General features: G+C 43.0%; 1 protein-coding gene across 2 annotated transcripts in view; it reads left to right on the top strand.

The window, feature by feature from the left end:
• The window catches only part of VEGFB (vascular endothelial growth factor B), a 315,982-nt gene extending 294,915 nt beyond the window's left edge, over window positions 1-21,067 (top strand). Inside the window, exons 7-8 of one of the 2 annotated variants that reach the window (XM_086938146.1) lie at window positions 5,427-5,558; window positions 20,662-21,067. In XM_086938146.1, the coding sequence (XP_086794272.1) occupies window positions 5,427-5,558; window positions 20,662-20,683 (154 nt within the window). In that variant the 3' untranslated portion in view covers window positions 20,684-21,067. The remainder of the gene's footprint in view (window positions 1-5,426; window positions 5,559-20,661) is intronic. The other variant, XM_086938147.1, reaches the window with a different exon arrangement.
• Window positions 21,068-21,328: the final 261 nt, after the last annotated feature.

Raw genomic sequence — 21,328 nt, 5'->3', positions numbered from 1 at the left:
AGTTCCTCAAGATAAAACGATATGCTCCCTATATATTGACACATCTCTCTAAATTAATTTCCAGAAATATATCAATAACCGCTTTGGTAAAACTAGGCGACCATTTTTCATGTTAATAAATACATTTCCCATGGTGATACTCTTAAAATATAACATTGATGTTTTTAAAATATAGAAAATGTTACTGATACATTATTCAGCAGTTTTTAACAATAAATCAGATAGGTTTGTTAAATCTAGAAACATGCTTGCACATCCTAGTATTCAACTAAGAAAAATTCTGCTAAAAGGCCTAAACTAGAGTAGCATTATCCACCACAGCGCTATTTCCTCAGAAAGCATTTTCATATAAACATACATTTTATCAACAGATTAACTAATCAAGAAATAAGACAATAATTTCACTGTATTTTCTTAAGATAGATGGAAATTCTGAAACTTATTGAATAGCCTGTTAAAATTAATCTGTTTATGAATTATAAAATGATCCCTGGTAAATTACAGTGAGATTGGTATATCAGCCAAACTTTATATTGACATAGGACTGGTTATCTACTTGCATATAGGAGTAGAGTTATACCAACAAATTAATCAAGTTCACACAATAGATAAATGCTCTTCTTAATAGGTATAATATATTATATGAAAATAATCTCCCAATGGTGGAGACAGTTTCTAGAAATATAGATCAGTCTGCTCAAAAATATAGGATCTATTCCTCAGAATTAATTTCAAGATATATTAGAGAGGCTCTCAAAATATAATAACAGTATCCCAGCAAATTGGCAGATCGATCTGAATCATCTTCATTAATTTGATAGTCTCTGAAAAACGTAGGAAACATTTCTCAGCAATCAAATATTTATTAGAATGTATCACAAAAGGAAAGGTGTCTTGCAGTAGAATAAACAGTCTCTTGGAGAAGGAAAAAATATTTTGTGAATAAACTGTTATATTTAAAATATACCCTCCATTATTGGAGGATTTGTCGTTCTATAATTTAAATAGTTTCCAGATATATAGAGTAATTTTCTTTCTGAGGGTATAACAGGGCTAATCAAGGTAGATGCATTAGGCTCAGGCTGGATTTTTCAGGATAGCAACTAGATTGTAAGCTCCAGTTTAGATTAATTGTATATAAATATATCGTATGTAGATATTCTGAAAATCTGGTATGAATTCAGCGGTCCTGGCGCGACATAGGATACCTCAGTGGAATAAACTACGTGTCCCTTTTTAATTAGAACATCTGTGAATAATGGAAGGTAATCCCAATAATGTAGCTGCCATTAAAGGTTTGGAGTAATGAACCGTTCAGCTCTTCATTAATATGTTTGTAGAAAAAACTAGTATCTCCATGGATTACCGTCAGGGTAGCTTCAATACAACCTCTACAAATAAGAGAATCATTTTGCCATATATTGGTCTTTGTTAGTAATAGTTTAATTTCCATATGAGTCACTTGGAAAAAGTTATTCATCTTTTTATAGATTAAATACAATTTCTTTGAATTGAGGAGACACTGCCACATGAAGGTATTACTTTTAAATGAAATTGCAAGACTTTAAGTTGAATTTATATTCTTCACTTCAATAGGAATCATTGTCTGATCGATTAAGCACAGTGTACACAAGCAAAGAATTCCGCAGACAGTACATTAGACTAACATTTCATTTGTCATCTCACTGTGAAGTAAACAGAATCCAATAATAAAATATCTTCTTTCCTATGTATATATATATATATTTTTTTTTTTAATTTTTATTAGAGAAATGACATAAAAACAGAGTCAAACATAAAAAAGAAGATAATACAATACATGATATCTATGTCATTACTCAAATTTTCTATTTTCACCCACCCCCCCACCCGTTCCTTCCCCCCAAAGGACTGCTACAGGAGGATCGAAAAACACAATAACCAGAGAAAAAGAAAAAGTAAAAAAAAGAAAAAGAGAGATACATTCAAAGCAACAGCTTTAAGATTAAACAAGGGCTAAGTCAGAGACCAAAAGAAAAGCAAACAACATCCATTTCATCAGAGTTTTCATCAGGCTTCACATGCCCTTAATTTTCCCGATTCAGCCAATTAGTTAGGGGCACCCATATCAATTCCCCCTCTCTTCGAGCCCTCAAACCTCTCCTCTTGAAAACCAGTAGCTCCCACTTCCCAACATTTATAAATTTGCTAAACAATTCATGCACTTCCGGGGGGGCAGGGTCTAGCCATACCGTTGCTATACACAATCTCAACAAAGCCATTGCTCTAAAAAATAACTTCTGCTCTGGTTCAATCATATTCAAATCTGCTACCCCTAGCATTATAGCCTGAGGTGGTAGTTGTATCGTATATCCAAACACTTGTTCTAACCGTTGTTCAATTTTGTTAAGCAATGGGATCAAACAAGGGCAAGATGAAAACATATGGATACTATCTACAGCCAATTCCCCACATCTAGGGCAATTAACCCCCACCACCCCGCCCCATTGTTGTATACTATGTGGGGTTATGTAAAGATTAAACCATGTCTTAAAACATTGGACCTGGAGGTTTGCGGATATAGTAGCAGTATGACTAAGACCTAATGAATCTTCGCAAACCTCCTGACTGGCATGTAGTCCCATCTGTCAACGGTTAAATTGTTTAGTTAAGTCATCACTCCTTCTTTCATTTGCCATTTTTTATAAATCATGGAGATAGTCGATTACCCCCCCCCCCCTAAATACTTCAACTAGTGAAATACAGGTCCAGCTAGCTGTTTTTCTTGAAAAAAAATCTCGGATCTGTAAAAATTTGAAAAAATGCTGATTACTAATGCCAAATTTCTGTTTTAAACATTCAAAAGTCAGTACCCCTGTTTCCGAGACAATATCTCCAATTACAGTAAATCCTTGTGCTATCCATTCTCTGAAATATCCATCCCCAAAAAAAATTCCGGTAGGAGAGTATTTTCTGTAACAGGGGTATATAAGTGTAATCTCCTTATATTATATAATTTCCGCACGGGCGTCCAGACTTTAAAAGCCGCCAACAGAACCTTAAACCTCACCCGTTTAAAGTAAGCATAATCAATATGTCTAAATAAAAGCCCCCTAGCCTTTTCCAAATAGATTAAATGATAAATAGATCTATCTGACCCATCCGGATCCTCCCCATCCAGTAGTTCCGCTATATGCTTTAACGTTATTGCCCAATAATAGATCTGGAAGTTCGGTAGGGACCAACCCCCTCTCTCTAGGTAGCGCCATAAACTTCATAGCTCGCCTACGTCGTTTACCGGCCCATACGAACCAGGAAATTATACGTTCCACTTTTTTAAACCAAATTTTATCAAACGCCAAAGGAATTGCTCTAAAAAAATACAAAATCTTAGGTAAAAAAATAATTTTAATGACATTGCATCTGCCCATCAATGTTAGCTGCAGATTATTCATTCGACGAGCATCAGTTTCGATTTTGCCTAGCAATGGTTTTAAATTAATCTCCACAATCTCCTCAAGGTTAGAACTTATCTCTATCCCGAGATATTTTGCCTTACCGATAGCCCGAGAGTCCACCAGCGAGATTTTATCATTGCATATTATTTGAGTCTTGGCATCATTCAAATGGTACCCTGATAGCCTACCAAACTGTGATGTCATGATCTGAATTCCTGGCAATGCAAACTGCAGGGAATCTGTCAAGATGGCAAGGTCATCCGCATAACCAAGGATTTTAGTATCTCCACCTTTAGCTATAACTGGACGAATCAAAACATTAGAAAGACATTTTTTAATTAAGGGGTCAATATAAATTGCAAAAAATAAAGGGGAGCAGGGGCATCCCTACCGTGTACCTCTTAAGATATTAATTGTGCCTGTCTGAATCCCCATAACCGAAATTTGAGCCAGTGGTTGTTTATACATGATTTGAATAGCCCGGATGAATCTTTCCCCAAGACCATAATGCCTCAAAACGGCCCATAAAAAGGCCAGGAGACCCTATCAAAGGCCTTTTCCGCATCTAGCAGAATTAAGGCCATAGGGTCTCCTGAAACCTTAGTAAAATCAAATAACGCAATTGTGCGGCGAATATGAACAGTCGTTTCTCGCCCAGGCACAAATCCATGTTGTTGAGAGGACACAAGTTTCTTAATCACCCCGATAGCCTATTAGGAAAGACCTTAGCATGTATTTTTATGTCGCTATTAATTAGCATGATTGGGTGATAGGACCCCATATCGGATGGACTCTTATCTTTCTTTATGAAAGTAACGATTCTAGCTCTTCGCCATGATTCAGGAGGATTATCCCCATTTTTGACTCATTTCCAGCATGACAGGAGTAAGCTGGGGTCAGAAAGCCTTATAAAATTTGCCCGGTAGGTAGTCTGGACCAACAGCTTTTCCAGTAGGGAGAGAGTCTATAGCTTGCCAGAGTTCATCTATTCTAATTTCTGCATCTAATATATCTAGTTCTTCCGAGGTTAATGCATCCACCTTAATTTCTTTGAGATATTCCAGAATTTTTACCTGCAGTGCCTCATTATCACTAATCCTCGTTATATAGTTTTTGATAACATTTTTGGAAAGCAAAAGCTATGGCTTCCTCATCAGTAACTAGGCCAACATCCGGATCAAAGATATTTTTAATACGTGTGGCAGACTCTCTTTCTTTAATTCTTACAGCCAACATATGTCCTGCTCTTTCACTGTTCTCAAACATTTTAGATCGCCAAGCTACAAATTTGCTTGCTTCTTTAGCTGTGATAGTTCTGTTATAGCTCACTTTGCTATAATAATCCGAGTTTGGGCTGCGTCGCTATCCCCACCCCACCGTATCACTTGGGCCAACTTCATCTCAGCCTCCTATATATTTAAGTTGAGTAATTTCCCCAATTTGACTTTAGTTAGATTGGAGTGAGAGTGAAAGAAGGATTTTTCTCTCCTCAGAGTGACTGCCAATAGATTCATTTTATCTCCCTATACCTTAAAGTGCCACTGATAATATGAAATCTATTTGCCTTAGAGATCGAATAGTCCTTGTGAATAATGTATATCGATTTCTTTCCATCTTAAAAGATAATTGCATATCCTAAAAAAGGTTTGAGCATCACCACATCTTCCTCCAAATGCATTAGTTCCTAGAATAAAATATTTAATAGTCCTACTAGTTGGTCTTTGAAAAAAAGTGAAAAAGAAATATCACAGAGGGTGTGGAAGCAGAATTCTCTTCCCTCTGGAAGCATGTGTATTTGGGAATAAATCACTAATTTTCCATGGATAGATTTCCAAACCAACAATTGTCTTTCCAAGTGCTCATGGTTCGGTTCCATTTCCAGGGATCAATCTGTTGCCACACTGGAGGCCCCCTAACACCTATATGTGAAGTTTGAATCATGGTTGAATGTGGTTGTTTATGTGGTCTCCACTCTTTCTCCTTTGACAGGCCACGTTCCTGTGCTCCATGCCCAGACCGGCGGAAGCAGCAGCAGGACCCACACACATGTGAGTGCTCCTGCAAACGGAGCGCTGAGCGCTGTCGGGCCAAGGGCCAGGAGCTGAATGAGCATACCTGCAAGTAAGTACCACCGATGAGGGGAGCGTGGAATTTCCGGGAAACACAATAGAAAGTAAGTAACCCACTTTGGGAAAGGGAGATACATTGATCTTACAGCACACATGTAGCGAGAAGGTGCAGAGAGCCGTTCTGAGGTGTCACTGCATCTTTTCTGGTACACCCACCTGCTGACCTCAGGTGGCAGGGGTGTCTATAAGTTCAATCTAAGCTGCAAATGTTGCCATGTGGTGGTGCAGAACCTAGCCTTTCATGAGACTGAGAAGGACACTTGGAATTGTGTCCATGTGGCACATCTGCCAAATATAAGCAGGTGTCCTGTCCACCCTAAGCGTGTACACACACATGCTGCATATCTGCTAAAAATTCAGTGTGTATATACACTCTTTAAATAAGGTGGTTGGGACGTCTTCGCATTTTTTATGGATATACCATCCACCAAACTTTAAATGACCCAGAGTCTTTCTTTTGGCTTCTGTTTCTGAGCCCTATCAAATGCAACATGCAAGTAGGAAGAAGATGTTCTATCCTTGCAATGATGGCACTATCCCTCTTGTGTTATCACCTTGACCGTGGCGTGAATTCCGCCACGGTGCTGGAGAATTAATGAGTTGGCGGGGTTCGGACAGCCCCCAGCCGTCCTCCGCACATGCCCACTGTGACAGGCTGACCGACGCATGGAACGGGTTAAAGGTGTACCCCAGCATCCTGCCTGTGACGAAGGCTTAGAAAACTATCCTTGTCTGTATAGAATTTTAAGTGTGTGTGATCTTGTAAGAGTAGAGTCAGTTGCAACAAATTGGAGGCAGAGCAGCTCTAGTGCAGATTTAATCCAGTATTGGAACTTTTCTAGATTCACATGCTTGAATCATTCCCCGTCCTTGAAATGGGAGTCCCATGCTACATTATAATAGAAATGCAATGTTGAACATACACTGAAAAGGCGCTAGGCCCTTTAATTTTGTTACATACCATAGTCAATTTTTTTTTTTTTAAAGACAAAATGTAGGTTTCAACCAATCAGATTGCCCAACCCTCTAGAACACTCCTGTGAGAAGTTTCAGCCCCTCATATTTTCTACTGCACGTCATGTGCTCTTCTCAGCCATCTTGTTCTACAGTTTTTCTAAGGATTAGAACCCCTTTTATTGCTTCAGGATATATAAAGATTACTCTTTAACTCCATTTTGGGTCTGTATTTTTTTACTTTTATTTTGACTTCGTCATGTCAGATAAAGAGAAGAAGAACCTGTTTAGGGCCTGTGGACCTGTTCTTAGAAGAAACTCCATTCAGATGACCCTTAAAAGAACTGCATTTATTGCCTTTATCCAGATCATAAGGCCAAAGAATCTAAGGTATGTCATAACTTTTTTTATAAAACCTTGAAAGACCATGAAGGGTGGCTGTTGATATGGCTACAGAGGCTTAAGGCAAGGAAAGAGACAGTATCTAGTGACGACAGTGAGGAGGCATCCTCATTCTCCTCCAGAAGGTCACATAAGAGGGAGAGGTCTCCCCATTCTCACTCTTCTCTTGAGCGATCTAAGAAAGCCTAAAAAAAAAACACTCATGAGTCTTACAGGTTAGGCTCTTCTAAATCTCCTCAAAAAGAGCGTAAGGAGAAGATGGAATTTTTTAAAAATACATTCTTCAAAAAGACCAGAAAAAACTAGGTCTGAACCACCTACACCACCCCCTCAAGTGCAGCATTCTTTCAAAAAGCCTTCTTCTGTTCCACCTGTTGCCAAACCGCTGATGAAAGACCATCGACAAGACCATTGCTGTCGTCAACAAAGAAATTCACAGCATCGTCAACGGCAACTGCCTCTGTATCCATGCTTTCTCTGCCTTCAGCCGGTTCCTCAATGACATCCTCGTCGATGACCCATTTGCCTAAATCGTTGACGCTCAAGGTGACTACGGCCTTGGCGTTGAAGACTGTATTACCATCGACGATGCCACTTCCGCCAACGTCATCAACAACTTCGACAACATCCGTCTTCAGACACCATTGTTTCGCCATTGTTACTCACATTCCCATTTGATATCCCTGACGACATTGACGATCCCGTTGTTAACCCCTTCGCCGTGGGGGTAATTCCCCCGCGGCACAGGGGGGGAGGGAGCCACCTACGGCGCCACGGTACTCATGACGAGCTGAGTTCGTCATGACTCCGCCCACACAATGGAACGCCTGCACAGGAGGGGAATTAGACCAGCGTGGGCGTTCCATGGCCGTTATGACGAGCTCAGCTTGTCATGAGCACAGCTCCACTGTGCCTCATGACGAGCTGAGCTCGCCATGAGCCTCGAAGAGGTTAAAGGAAAAACAGCAAAAACAGGAGGAAATAATTTAACCCCTGAGCACACCTCTCAGGAAGGTGTGACCACTGCTTCCATCACAGCTGAGGAAGACTCTGATGACGCAGTTCCTTCTGGGTATGTGCCCAACCCTACAGAACTCACGCCCTTCAGGTTCAATGTTTGCAATATTGGGAGGAAATTGTGTCTCTGCCTTCTTCACTAGTTATGGACTTACTGTTCATGCTTTTATATTATAGTAAGTGTTTTCCCCCAATACCTGCTACCACAGCGTCAGTCTCGTTAGCAGCAAAATCTCTACCTATACCTCGATCAACTCTCCAACAAACAACATTGTTATTGCCTACTTCTGTCCGCCATATGCCACAATCTACTCTTCTTCATGACCCTGCAACTTCTGATGACAACAGGGAAGAGGGTGAGATCTGTGACCCCCACCAAGAATGGAATGATTATCTGATACCCACGCAACCGTCTTCTTTTCCAACAGGAATTCCAGGTTTCCACAACTTGCTGGAAAGAGCAGCAAAGAGGTTTGGTTTACCTATGCCCTTTACACAGAACCATTACAGAAGAGCGTAAGAGCTATGCCTGTGGTGAGCTGCATCTGGGAAGAGGGCTTAAAAGTCATTAGGACTCCAGCCACAGTAAATGTGGTCTTTCCCCACCTGGATAAAAAATACAAAGCTCCAGAAGATGCTTCTGCTGGATTCACTGGTCACCCAAAGCCTGATTCCATTATCTCACAGGCAGCACACAGCCGATCAAAAAAGGTTTCCATCAATGTTGGCACTTACAGTTAGGGCAGCAAATTCACTCGCTGTTCTTGGTCAATATGATCTCCAAGTGAGATCCTATATCTCCCCTTATTTGGAACAGCTCCTGAAGGACAGTAAAGCAGAGGTCAAGAAGGTCCTCCAGAAAGGAGAATGCACATCATCGGAAGTGATAGACTGTGCCATGGATATTGCCACTACTGCATTTCTACAAATTGCAGGAGCTGCTGTGTTACACAGCCAGGGTTAGCTAAAGCCTACTTCGTTCAGGCCTGAGGTCCAAACCAAAATACTAGATCTCCTTTTCGATGGGGAAGCCGTTTTCGTCAAGCATGTGGATGAGGCACTGCAAGCTATCAAAACAAATGCAGACAGAGCTAAGTCCCGAGTATGCTTCAATACAGGGAAGTGCCCTTTCTGGGCACCTGAGAAAAAGGCCTCCCATTCTACAGGGGAGGTTACCAAAAATATTGTTACCCTGATTATATTTTCACAGCAATTGTTATCCCAGTACTCCCAACGTCAACCACCAACGGCTTAAAGTCGACCTGCACCAAGAGGTACAGTGGGACGTCAAGGCAAGGACACAGCCCATTGCTAATGGCTACCTACAGGCTCTGGCTATCCATCCTTTATCATCAACCAAGTTAGGGGGCAACATTTCTGTTTACCTCCATCGCTGGCAAGTTATAACTACTTATTCAATTTGGCCATAGTCTAGAATTTGTTCAAATTCCACTCCCCTCTCCACCTCAACCCTCTGTTCAAAAGCATCTACATCTTCTCAAGTTAGAGATCATTACAGTGCTCAAGAAAAGAGCAATAGAACCAGTTCCCACATTACAACGAGGGAGGGGATTCTATTCCCGTTTCATTTTGGTCCACAAAACGTTATAACAAAGGGGGCCAATTTTAGACCTGAGAACTTTCAACGCCTACCTCAAGAAACAGTCCTCATGATGACTTTACAGGACATTCTATTGCTCTTAAATCACGGGGATTACATGGCAACCATAGGCCTTCTTTTTTTTAAATTTATTTTATTTCCACAATTTCAGACACATGATATGACAGTTCAGTAGAAATAAAACTCAATGAATCAGAAATACAGAAATTAAATACCTTAGAGAGGTAATACACCCGAAAATAAGTATATAAATATCCTCCATACAAAGGCTACTAAATGATCAAAAAAGTTAATATTTATGAATTAATATATACAACAACAAAAAACAGACAGGTAGTCATGCAGTCAATCAATCCTCAGGATACCCCAATGATATACACTAGCTAATAGATACTCCGAAAATCATACTAATTGGAAATCATACATTTATATATAATTACGTAATAATACCATCAATTATTCATATAAACAAGAAAAGGTCCCATATTATAAGCCCCAATTTCCGTTTTCTTTCCCCCTTTGATGAATATAGACAAGATTCCAAACTGGCTAATCTATACATTTTTGCCCTCCAAACATCAAACCTTGGTAGTTCAGGACATAACCAACCCCCGCAATGCATAAACGGCCACAGTCATTGCTACAAATAAGAACATTCTGTGTTTATACATACTACAACCTTTTGAAACAGAGTGCCCCATCCCTAGGAGCATCAAAGCGGGAGTGATACAGAGTGAATCCCCTAAAATGTTAGATAAAAAACGTTCCATATCTCGCAAAAATAAAGTCAATTTAACACAACTAAAAAAAATGTGTTCTATATCAGCATTTTCTGCCCCACAGCGGAAACATTTACCATTGTAGCCTTCAGTGTGCGTATTTCAAAATACCTATCCCAGAGAAAGTTCCTATGATTTACAATAGCCAGGAGCCATTACCTGTTCAGAGTCCTTCCTTTTGGCCTTAAATCTGCCCCTCAAATATTTACAAAGTGTTTGGCTTCGACAGCAGCTTTCCTAAGAAAACAAAGGCACCAAGTATTCCCATATATGACAATTGGGTTAGTCAAGGCGCCGTCCATTCGAGCAGCACAGGCATCAACGGCAGCCTGTGCAACACTGTTCAACAAGCTGGGCCTTAGCCTGAATCCAAGAAAGGCAGTCTTGCATCCTTAAAAAACTATCCCTATCCTAGGAGCAATGCTCCATTCATTGCTCAACAAAGCATATTCTTCAGTGGTGAGGCAATTAAAACTAACGTCCTTAGCAGAACTGATAAGAAAAAAAGGGTCTCTTTCAGTTTGCCTTTCCAAAGCCCTATTGGGGATGATGTCATTGTGCACCCCCTGGTTCCATTCAGCCGTCTAAGGATGTGTCCCCTCCAGGAGAAACTGGACAAAACAGTGGCTACAGGCAATCTACGATCTACTCACCATCACTCCGGCCATGATCAATGCCCTATCTTGGTGGACGCATCGAAAAAATCTATCTGTCGTTCCTGAGTCTGCCTTCTCTGTTGGTCATAATTACTGCCGCTTCCCATGGGGAGCTTACCTTTAGGACCTGCGGGTCAGTGGCTGGTGGTAAAAGCTCATCTTCTTCATATTTGTTGTAGTTCAAGGCAGTCTAGCTCACCTTCCAGGCTTTCCTTCCAAGAATAAGGAACTCGGCGGTACTCATCTGGATGGACAATATGGCCACGATGCAGTACATGAACAAGCAAAGCGGCATAAGATCACACCTCCTCTCTCAACAGATACAGTGCTTCTGGAAGTGGGCTATTTACAACGGAGTGTCTCTACAAGCGGAAAATGTTCCTGAAAAGCAAAACACAATAGCAAACATACTAAGCAGACTAAGATCATCTTGTCACGAATGGGAAGTGGATCAGAAAACTCTCAAGAGCATCTTTCTCCAGTGGGGCAAGCTAAGTCTTGACCTCTCTGTGACCCCCCCCCCCGCCCCAGAACAAGAAATGCCAGTTCTTCGCAAGTTTGCATCCCCATCGGAGATCATAGGAAAATTCATTTTCAATGGCATGGTCCGGCATCTTTGCCCATGCCTTTCCTCCCATTCTTCTCCTCCCAAGAGTCCTCATGAAGATGAAGGCCTAACCATGCAGGATGATCCCCATAGCCCCGTCCTGGCCATGCCAGCTCTGATTTACGGAGCTTCTTCTTCTCTCGGAGCAACCTCACATCCAGTTGAAACTGTCCTGGGGTGAAGTGTTCCATCCGGACCCCAAATCCCTCCCTTTATCGCCTGGCTCGTGAGCACAATGTGTTTGCCCCTCTGAACTTGTATTCAGACTGCAGGGAAATTCTATCCAGAGCCCGAGCAGAAAGTTCTAACAAAACCTAACACCTTAATTCAAAGCGTTTTTGCATTTGGTGCCAGCAAGCTAACGTGCATCCACTCTTTTCTTCGCCTCAAGAGATTTTCCACTATCTCCTTCACTTAGCAAGATCAGGATTGGCTCATGCATCCCTCAAGGTCCACTTGGCAGCTATCTCTAGCTATAGGAGATCTACCTTGCTTTCCTTATGGTCCACTAGAATTGCTAAGTAATTACTTAAAGGGCTGTTTAGGGTTTTTACACCAGTCAGACCTCCTCCTCTGCTCTGGCACCTCAATATGTCCTCTCACAGCTTATAAAGCACCTGTTCAAGCCCATTCACAGAGCTGATTTGAAGGTAATTTCGTGGAAAAGTTGCTCTCCTCGTAGCTTTAATGTCTGCCAGGGGAGTTAGTATCCTAACCATTCAGGAACCTTTCATGCAATTTCATGACAATAGAGTGATCCATTGTATGAACCCTAAGTTCATTTCTAAAGTCGCTTCAGGCTTTCATTTAAATGAGCTCCTCATCTTCAAAACATTTTTTCCAGCTCCTACTGCAACAGCTGATGCTTAAAAGTCTATTTACAAATTACTAAGGGCATTCACAAGTCTAATTAACTCTTTGTGGCTTACAGTGCACCACTGAAGGGCTATCGTCTTTCTAGGCAAAGCAGTGTTCGATGGATATCCAGCACCATTCCATATTGCCATCGAGCAGCAGGTCAACCGCTCCAGAAGTGCTTTACAACTGCTATTTAATCTGATTTAAGCATGTTAATCGATGAAAGTTCCAATACTGGAGTAAGAAAATAAGTTACTTACCTGTAACTGTAGTTCTCCAGTATTGGAATCCTTCATAGATTCACATGCGATCCACTAGCCTCTCCTAGGAAGCTCACCTTTTTAGGTTTCGCTGGGGGGCGGAGCCGTTAGGCTCCTCCTCCAGAGAAATCTGTAGTTTCTAGTATGGGTGACTTGAACACGCCTCTCTGCTTCATTGGCTAGCTCCATAAATGGAGGCTAGCCATTGGAACAGAGAGGCGTCCGTCAATGCCGGACCAGACACGGGGGCGTTCCCGAGATTCTTTGGCTTTGGCGACGTCACGCGACGCCGGGAACGCCCCCGAGTCTGGTCCGGCCGGGCCGTGCTTGCTGCTGTCCTGCCTTGTGTCCCTCCTCCCGCCGTCCCCACGTTTCCCGCCTCCCTCCCGCCGTCCGTTCCTCTCGTGTCCTTTCCCCCCCCTGTGTCCTCTCCCGCCCCCTCCCGCCGTCCGTTCCTCTCGTGTCCTTTCCCGCCCCCCTCCCGCCCCCTGTGTCCTCTCCCGCCCCCTCCCGCCGTCCGTTCCTCTCCCGCCCCCCCCCTGTCCTCGTAGGTGCTTGTTACTTTTCTATTGGTTTAGGGACGGCGTGACGGTGTCCGGGCTCCGAGACAGGTGATTGGCATGTAGCAAGCACTGCAGAATGGATCCACCTCGCGCAGCAACCAAGATGTCTTATCTGGGAAATTTATGAAAGCTGGTCGCCAAGAGTTACGAGCCCCGCGAGGAGCCGCTCCAGACAGCAGAAGGGGCGCCACGGACCGGTACTCCTCACCATGGCCAGGACAGCGGTGGCAGCAGCGATACTCCTCTTCCTCACGCTGGCATTTGCAGTAAGTCCCGCGGGGCGCACTCATCTTCGTGGTGTGTCGAGCCACGCTGGGGGGGACGGGAGCGGTAAAGTTGGAAACTCCCGGCGTTTGCAGCGCTCATGCTAAAGAGGGGGAGGGGTGGAGCGGGGGTCCCACGCCGGGTTTCATGGGATGCCTACTCAGCAGGGTGAACGATACGTGTTCAGGTTGCTTCCCCCGCCCCCTTGTCCCGCTGAAGAAACCAGGGCAGTAGAGTCAGGTTTATGGCCGCGGACTGATTGAGCCTCCAGAGCCCTCGTGTGATCCACTTTTCAAGCGTCGGTGCCAATAATGTGCTGGGTGCGTTGTTTTCTTACCACCAACCCCCTCTAATACCTTTTGTATGGTAGCTCTCTCGCTTCCCAAGTTTCGAAATGGCCCTAAAGCGCTACGTGCAGCGAGGACGTGGCTCCTTCGAGGCGCATGGCTCTTGCTCGGTAAAAAGTTTTTGGGTCCCGGTTTAGTTTTCAGGCCCCCACTCTGAGAGCAAAGTACGCTTTAAGGGGCTCCTTGGGGGGCGCATACCCCCAGGGCAGAGCGTGCGGGTCTGTGCTAGTCTCCGCCTCGGCGCCCTGCAGCGCTACCTGCGGCTCCCCGGGGGTGCCTTCACAGCTGCTCCCTAAGTGGTTAATTGGCTGGGAATGGGCGGCTGCGCCCTGCTCCCGCCGCAGGCCCGGATGTTTGCCCTACGCGCCTTACCTGCTCTGTTTACTCTGCAGCCAGAAAGCTAATCCCTGGGGGTCATCTGGACAGCGGTGTTTCAAGTCCGTACAAGGAAATTGCTGCCATATTTTCATTAAAACAAAAAATAGCAATTATACTATTTTTACACTTGCCTCGTGAGTTTATTCAGATCTCAATATTTTTGTTTGATTGTAGAAAGCAATGAATGGTCGTGAGTATATGTAAAGTGACACCCTCACGCTGCGAACATTACCGAGTGTTATTGTTAGTCCGAAGCCATGCTGTGAAGTAGGTTTTCGTAGAGTTTAGGTTCCAGGAATAAGTTGACACCTCTGAGTACAGAGTAGGGGCAGGTGAAACCAGTTGGCTACAGTAGTACGTTTAAACTTTATATTACAGTAACGATATGTTTTAAGTTTTTTCCCACTAAAAAATTGTTGTATGCCCAGGTATTTAGCATTGACAACAGCTAAACGCTGTTTTAAGTCATTGTATTGTCTGGAATATTGATTAATAACAGGGCACAAATCCTTATCAAGGTGAAGCAGCAGCTCCTTCACAGAGCCAGGACTCAGGCCCCAAGGTCAGGGTTCACATCTCTATAAGATGAAGCATCAAGTGACTCCCAAGGCCAGGGTCTGATTCCAACCAAGACCAAGGGGGGCTCTTGTGTGGTGTGTGTGGGGGGCTCTTGTGTGTGTGTGTGTGTGTGGGGGGCTCTTGTGTGGGTGTGTGTGTGCAAATGCAATACGTCTTGCATTTGCGACAGAGTAAGCTATTGGCATTGTAAATGAGAATGCCATTTATTTATCTGTTTTCAAAACCAACACATAAATAAAAAGTTTGTCATTTACAATGCCAATAGCTCAAACTTTTCCGAAGGCGAAACCGTTGCATTGTAAATGCTTGTTTACTCTCTTGTTGTGGGTGTATCTCCTACACTTGTGCTTTGAAATCTGATGGAGTGAAGCTTCTCACAGGAGTGTTCTAGAGGGTGGGCCAATCTGATTGGTTGAAGCCTATGATCGGTTTCTTTGTAAAAAAAATAAATACTCTGGTATGTTTCAAAATTAAAGGGCCTAGGGCAACAAGGTCGATAATAGTGATAACAATGTCGACTATAACGACGGTGACAACGATGATTGTGATTGAATCACAGTCAACGACCACAGACGATATAGTCTACGGCGCTCATCCCTTTGACGGTAAAATGGTCTCTGCCTCGACGACACCATCAACAGCTAAACCAATTCCAATGGCATTACCGGTGAAACCGCCGTCGACGACTTTGACAACATCAATGACGAAGGAAGAATCCCAGAAAAAAACTAAAAGAAATGGGTAAAACCATATCTCTGATTCCAGAACATACATCCCCAAGCAAGATGTCACCCTTGCCACCCAGTGATTTCTCCTGGATGAGGATGACTCAGATGATGATGGTGCCTTTAGGGTTGCATGCAGCACGTAGCTGAATGTGAAATTTCAGCAGGAAGATGACGAGGAGGAAGAGTATTATGGCCAGGAGTATTCCCATCCTCAGCAAGAGGTCTCACATTACCAGGAACAATTCCAGCCATATCAGCAGCAACAGTACCAGGAGGAATGTGGAAATGCATAGCAAGAGCATTGGTCTTGGTCTTGTAAATGATCCTGCCAGATTATCATAAGCACTTTCCACCCACGGTTACCACTCTTAAGAGGTAACATCTCCTCCTACAACTCCTACATTACAACCTTCCACATCGAAAACTCCACGAAACATCCCAACAGTTGCCTTCTTAAGGCATTTTCCACAGTCCAGAACCTTACCTATGCATGGCACCTCGTCTTCAGATGATGACCTGGAAGAAGGGGAACTTTGAGATATCTACACTGAGTGGAAAGATTATCTCATTCTGAAGATATAGGAGCTTTCCATAATCTCATAGAGAGTGCAGCAAAAAGGTTTGACCGTCCAATAGCAAAGCAAGCTGACTGCTTCTTCTACAATTTTAAGGAACCCTTCCGTAAGAGCATCAGAGCTATACCTAACATAGACTTCATTTGAGAAGAAGTTCTAAAGACAACAAAAAAACACCCACAGTGGCTGCAGTGTTTCCACGCCTGGACAAAAAATATAAGGCCTTGGAAATTTCTACTGCCTGCCTCATTGGACACCCAAAACACAACTCAGTAGTCAACCAATGGCCAAGCTACATTCCAAAAATCCATCAGCACCAATCTCAGCACCTCTTCATAAAGAAGGTAGTTACCTGAATAACATGAGGAAGTGCTTCTCTTCAATGTCAGCGCTCACAGAGCAAGCAGCAATCTAGTTGACAGTGCTCAGAAAGTATGACCGCAAAATGTGGTTGGATAGAAGGAGAGCATTCATCCTCCGAAATAATAATTGATTGAGACATGGACATTGCATCCACAGGTTTTAGACAGTTGGCAGGAGTAGCAGTCCTACAAATACAGGGTTGTTGAAAAGGCACTTCCTCCAGACCAGAGGTGCAAAGCATGATACTAGACCAATCATATGACGACAAAACCCTCTTTAGGTAGCACATTGACTACACCCTCCAACCCAATAAGACAGATACTGATACCGCCAAGTCACTGGGTACCCTGCATATCGAAAAAATTACTTTTAGTGGTGCACAAGTTAAAGTGCACTTCTCTTACAACAATGCAGGTACCCATCATACCAACCTGGATGACAGCAGTTTCGCCTGCAATATCAACATTGACAACGTCTTCAGGCTGCCTACACAAGGCAGATCCAGAGACGAAAGCTGGGTTGCCAGGGAAAGGACACAGGATGTCAACAGTGACGTATTACAGGCACCAGCTACACCTCAATTTTATCTGGCATGTCTCTGAGGCAATATTTCCAAAACTTATTTCTGAATAGAAGAGAATAACAGACCAATGAATGCTGGATTTGATTACAATCATTCACACAATGGAATTCATTAAAAAACCACCCCTGTCTCCATCCCAGCAGATCCAGCCAAAACATCTTCATTTTCTCAGATTAGAAGTCCAGACCATGCTTAACGAGTCCCTGCAAACGAGAAGGTAACAAGTTTCTTCTCCCATTTTTTCTTAGTCCAGAAGAAGTGAGGGGAATAGAGACCTATCCTAGACCTAAGAAAACTGAACCAATAACTCAGGAAACAGACATGTCTCACGGTCTTGCTCTAAGATATCCTACAGCTTGTAAACCACTGAGATTATATGACATTAGATCTCCAAAATCTATATATACATAGGTACCAGCAGCCATTATCAGTTCAAAGTCCTCCCATTCGATCTAAACTCCACCCCATGCATGTTCACAAAGTGCCTGGCTCCAGTTGTGGCATTCTTAAGACAAGAAACACACCAAGTCTTTCTGTACCTCAATGACTGGCTGGTGAAGGCACCTTCCCATCAATCCACAGAGAGGTCAACCAACGCATGCTTACACCTTTTCAGCAAATTGGGCCTCAAGTTGCACATAAAAAAATTCAGCCCTTCAGCCATCCATGAGGATAAGTGTTTTGGGGGCTACACTGGATAGAGTGCAGAACAAAGCATTTCCAACTCCAGAAAGATGGACAAGATTACTGTACTTGGCCTGTTTAGTGCAAGGAAAAAAGCCACTTTCTGTTCACCATTTCAAATTCCTGCTAGGGATGATGTCCTCATGCATTCCTTTAGTACCACTCTGCCACCTTTGGCTGTGACAATTGCAAAAGGAACTGGACAGGCAATGGATACAAACACAAAGTTATTTTGACTATATAGTTCCTGTCACCCTGGGGATGAGCACAGCTCTTTTCTGGTGGATTCGAGAGGCAAATTTCTCCACAGACCTAACATTCCTCCGTCAAGTTTCCCAGTTAGCCATCTCAACAGACACTTCCTTAGAGGTTTGGGGAGCTCAACTCCAAGATTTGTAAGTCAGCGACATATGGGAACCATCCCAGTTACTTCTACTAATCAACATTCTGGAACTCAAGGCAGTACACTTAGCTTTACAAGTCTTGCTGCTCAGAATGCAAATGTCTGCAGTGACCATCTGCACCGACAACCCTCCCACAATGCGTAATATCAACAAACAAGGGGCTCAAGATCCTAAGTGCTGTCTCAAGAGACACAAAGGATTTGAAAGTGGTCGATCTGTCATCAGGTTACAGCGGAACATGTGCCGGGGAAGCAAAATTTCATCGCTAATATGCTGAGCAGAATTAGAAGTACCTGCCACTACTGGGAACAAAATCAGGAAGTCCTGGAGAAAACTTTCTACCAATGGAGCAAGCCAAATCTGGACCTGTTTGCACCCACCAAGAATCAGAACTGCCAATTCTATGCAAGATGGAATCCACAACCAGGGTCATGGGAGAATGAGTTTTCGATCAAATGTTCGGAAATCTGTGCATACAATTTTCTTCTGACTCCTCTACTCGCAAGGGTTCTCATGAAGATGAAGGCTGAGCCCTGCAGGATCATTCTGATAGCTCCGAAAGGGCCTAGGCAACATTGGTTCACAGAACTACTTTATCAGAGAGACCAGACCGCACACCCAACTGTAACCACTTCTGCCTCTACTGATAATGAGCCATGGCCAAGTACTTCATGAAAATCTAAGTCCCTTACACTTATCAGCTTGGCTCCTGAATTCATGATTTTGTGCATCTGAATATCTCAGGAGAATGCAGAGATATTCTAGCTAGAGCTAGGGCCAATAGTTCGAACAAGAATTAGTCTTAAACGGAAGCGGTTTTCCACCTGGTGTCAACTGTCAAGCGGGAACCTAGTGTCATTTACACCAGAAGAAAGCCTTCCTTACTTGCTACATCTGGCACAGTCCTGTCTTGCTCAGGCTTTGATTAATGTTCACTTAGCAGCCATATACCACTTCAGAAGATCATCGGCATTACCATCACTATGGTCTAGCAGACTCATCAAGAAATTTCTCAAGGGTCTGTTAAGGGTCTACCCGCCAGTGAGATGTCCTCCTCCACTCTGGCAACTAAACACTGTGCTTTCTCAGCTAAAGAAAAGCATGAAGCCCATACAGAAAAGTGGACATTACATTTCTCTCCTGGAAATTGGCTCTTCGGCTGGCTCTTAACATCAGAAAGACAAGTTGGTGAAATATAGGCATTCACCATTCAAGAACCTTTCCTACAGTTCAGAAATGATGGTGATTCTGCGAACGATTCCAAAATTCATTTCTAAAGTTCCATCAGACTTCCACTTAAATGAACCAAGAGTTCTGAAGACATTCTTCCCTGAAGCGAAGAATATAGCAGAAATGAAATTGCATTCCTTGGATGTCAAGTAATGCCTGAAGTTTTACCTTGCCAAGACAAAACAATTCCACAAATCCAATCAGTTGCTGGTGGCATACTGTGCTCCTAGAAGAGGTTATCTGCTCTCTAAACAAAGCAAAGCTAGATGGATAACTAAAGCCATACAATTTTGTTATCAAAACACTGGCACACCATTACATACTAATGGGCAAGCTCATTCTACCAGAATTATATTGACTTTGGTAGCTTTATTTGCTGGTGGGTCTATCCAAGATATCTTTAGAGCAGCGACCTGGAAAAGTGGGCACACCTTTACACAGTGCTACTGCTGGGATCTCACAGTCCACAGAGATGGGGCAGTGGGCCAGGCGGTATTACGGGATCTTCTCCAGTAAAGGTGAGCCATGATAGTAAGTGATACCCTGCCATCCTCTAATGTAGTGTGCACATTTCACATTGTTTATATATTTGTACATGTCTATATATAAACATATATGTACACATTTATTTTAATGTTTGGATAAAATGTGCTATTTGACTGCTATTTAATCTAATTCAAGCATGTGAATCTATGAAAGATCCAATACTGTTGAAGAAAATTAGTAACTTATAACTGTAGTTCTATAGCATTGGTGTCTTTCATAGATTTGCATGCGACGCACCCTCCTCCCCATGAGAGGCTCCCCTTCTCCTAGGTACTGACACATGTTCACACTTATGCTCTTAAAATCTGAGCGACAGAAGCCTCTGAGGGGAATGTTCTAGAGAGTGTTACAACCTGACTGGTTGAAATTTAGTCTCTTTTAAATGACAGAGATGTGTTACTATAGTGAAGGCTTTGTCTCTTTCCCAGACTATGTTTAACATTATACTGCTTTCTAATGATACCGTGGCACTCCCACTTCGATGACGGGAAATAATTTAAGCATGTGAATCTAGGAAGGATACCAATAGTGGAAATCTACAATTACAGGTAAGTAACTTATTTTCTTTGCCTTAGAAAAAGGCCAGTGACTAAATATGCATTGATATTAAAATATGTAAGAGACACTGGTTTACCTAATCAACTTGTTACCAATAATTTATAAATGGTTTAATTTGGGGTTCTTTCTCCTCTCCTAGATGTGATGACCGTCGGAGATGATCAGAAGGGGAAAACCTTCCCAACTTAGAGCTGCTGGTGGCCTGTGGTCGTCATCTTGTAGGTCTTTGAGGCTGATGTCTCCCTGTACCACAGGCGGAGATGGTCGTCTGCCTACTTTCCCAGTTTGTGTTGTCACTGCCACCAGCTGGAAGCGGGAGCTGGATGTGTTGGCAAATTGACAGAAAGCCTCACCTTTGATCACCTGTCAAGCGGGTAAAAGAAGAACACAATAACCAATTCCTTCATCCATTTGCTGCCATAAGCTGCCATCAGCTGGAGTGAGGAGTAGCAGTGCATAGGAAAATATGTGCATACATGACCATGGTTTGAAATAAAGGCCAAGGGACTTTGCCATGTCCCTTGGCAGACTGTGCCAAAACCTGTAATAAGAGAACAAAACTTTGAAAAAGTAAGCTCTGCGACATAACCAAGATGGACGCCAGATTTGGAACTGCAAAGACCCCTCCATGGGATTAAAGATGTCCCAAACTGCCTGAATGAAATAGGAATGTAACGACCACTTTAGACAAGGGAAAACTGTTAAATGTTTTTAGTGAATATATATGCTAAGAAATCACTAGAAATATTGGCCAGGGGAAAAGCTGCTTACCACTTCCCCTGATGTGCACAGCAGACAAAAGAGGA

Source organism: Lissotriton vulgaris, chromosome 9 (genome assembly GCF_964263255.1).
Source record: "Lissotriton vulgaris chromosome 9, aLisVul1.2, whole genome shotgun sequence".
NCBI lineage: Eukaryota > Metazoa > Chordata > Amphibia > Caudata > Salamandridae > Lissotriton > Lissotriton vulgaris.
This window is presented reverse-complemented; position numbering and strand designations above follow the sequence as displayed.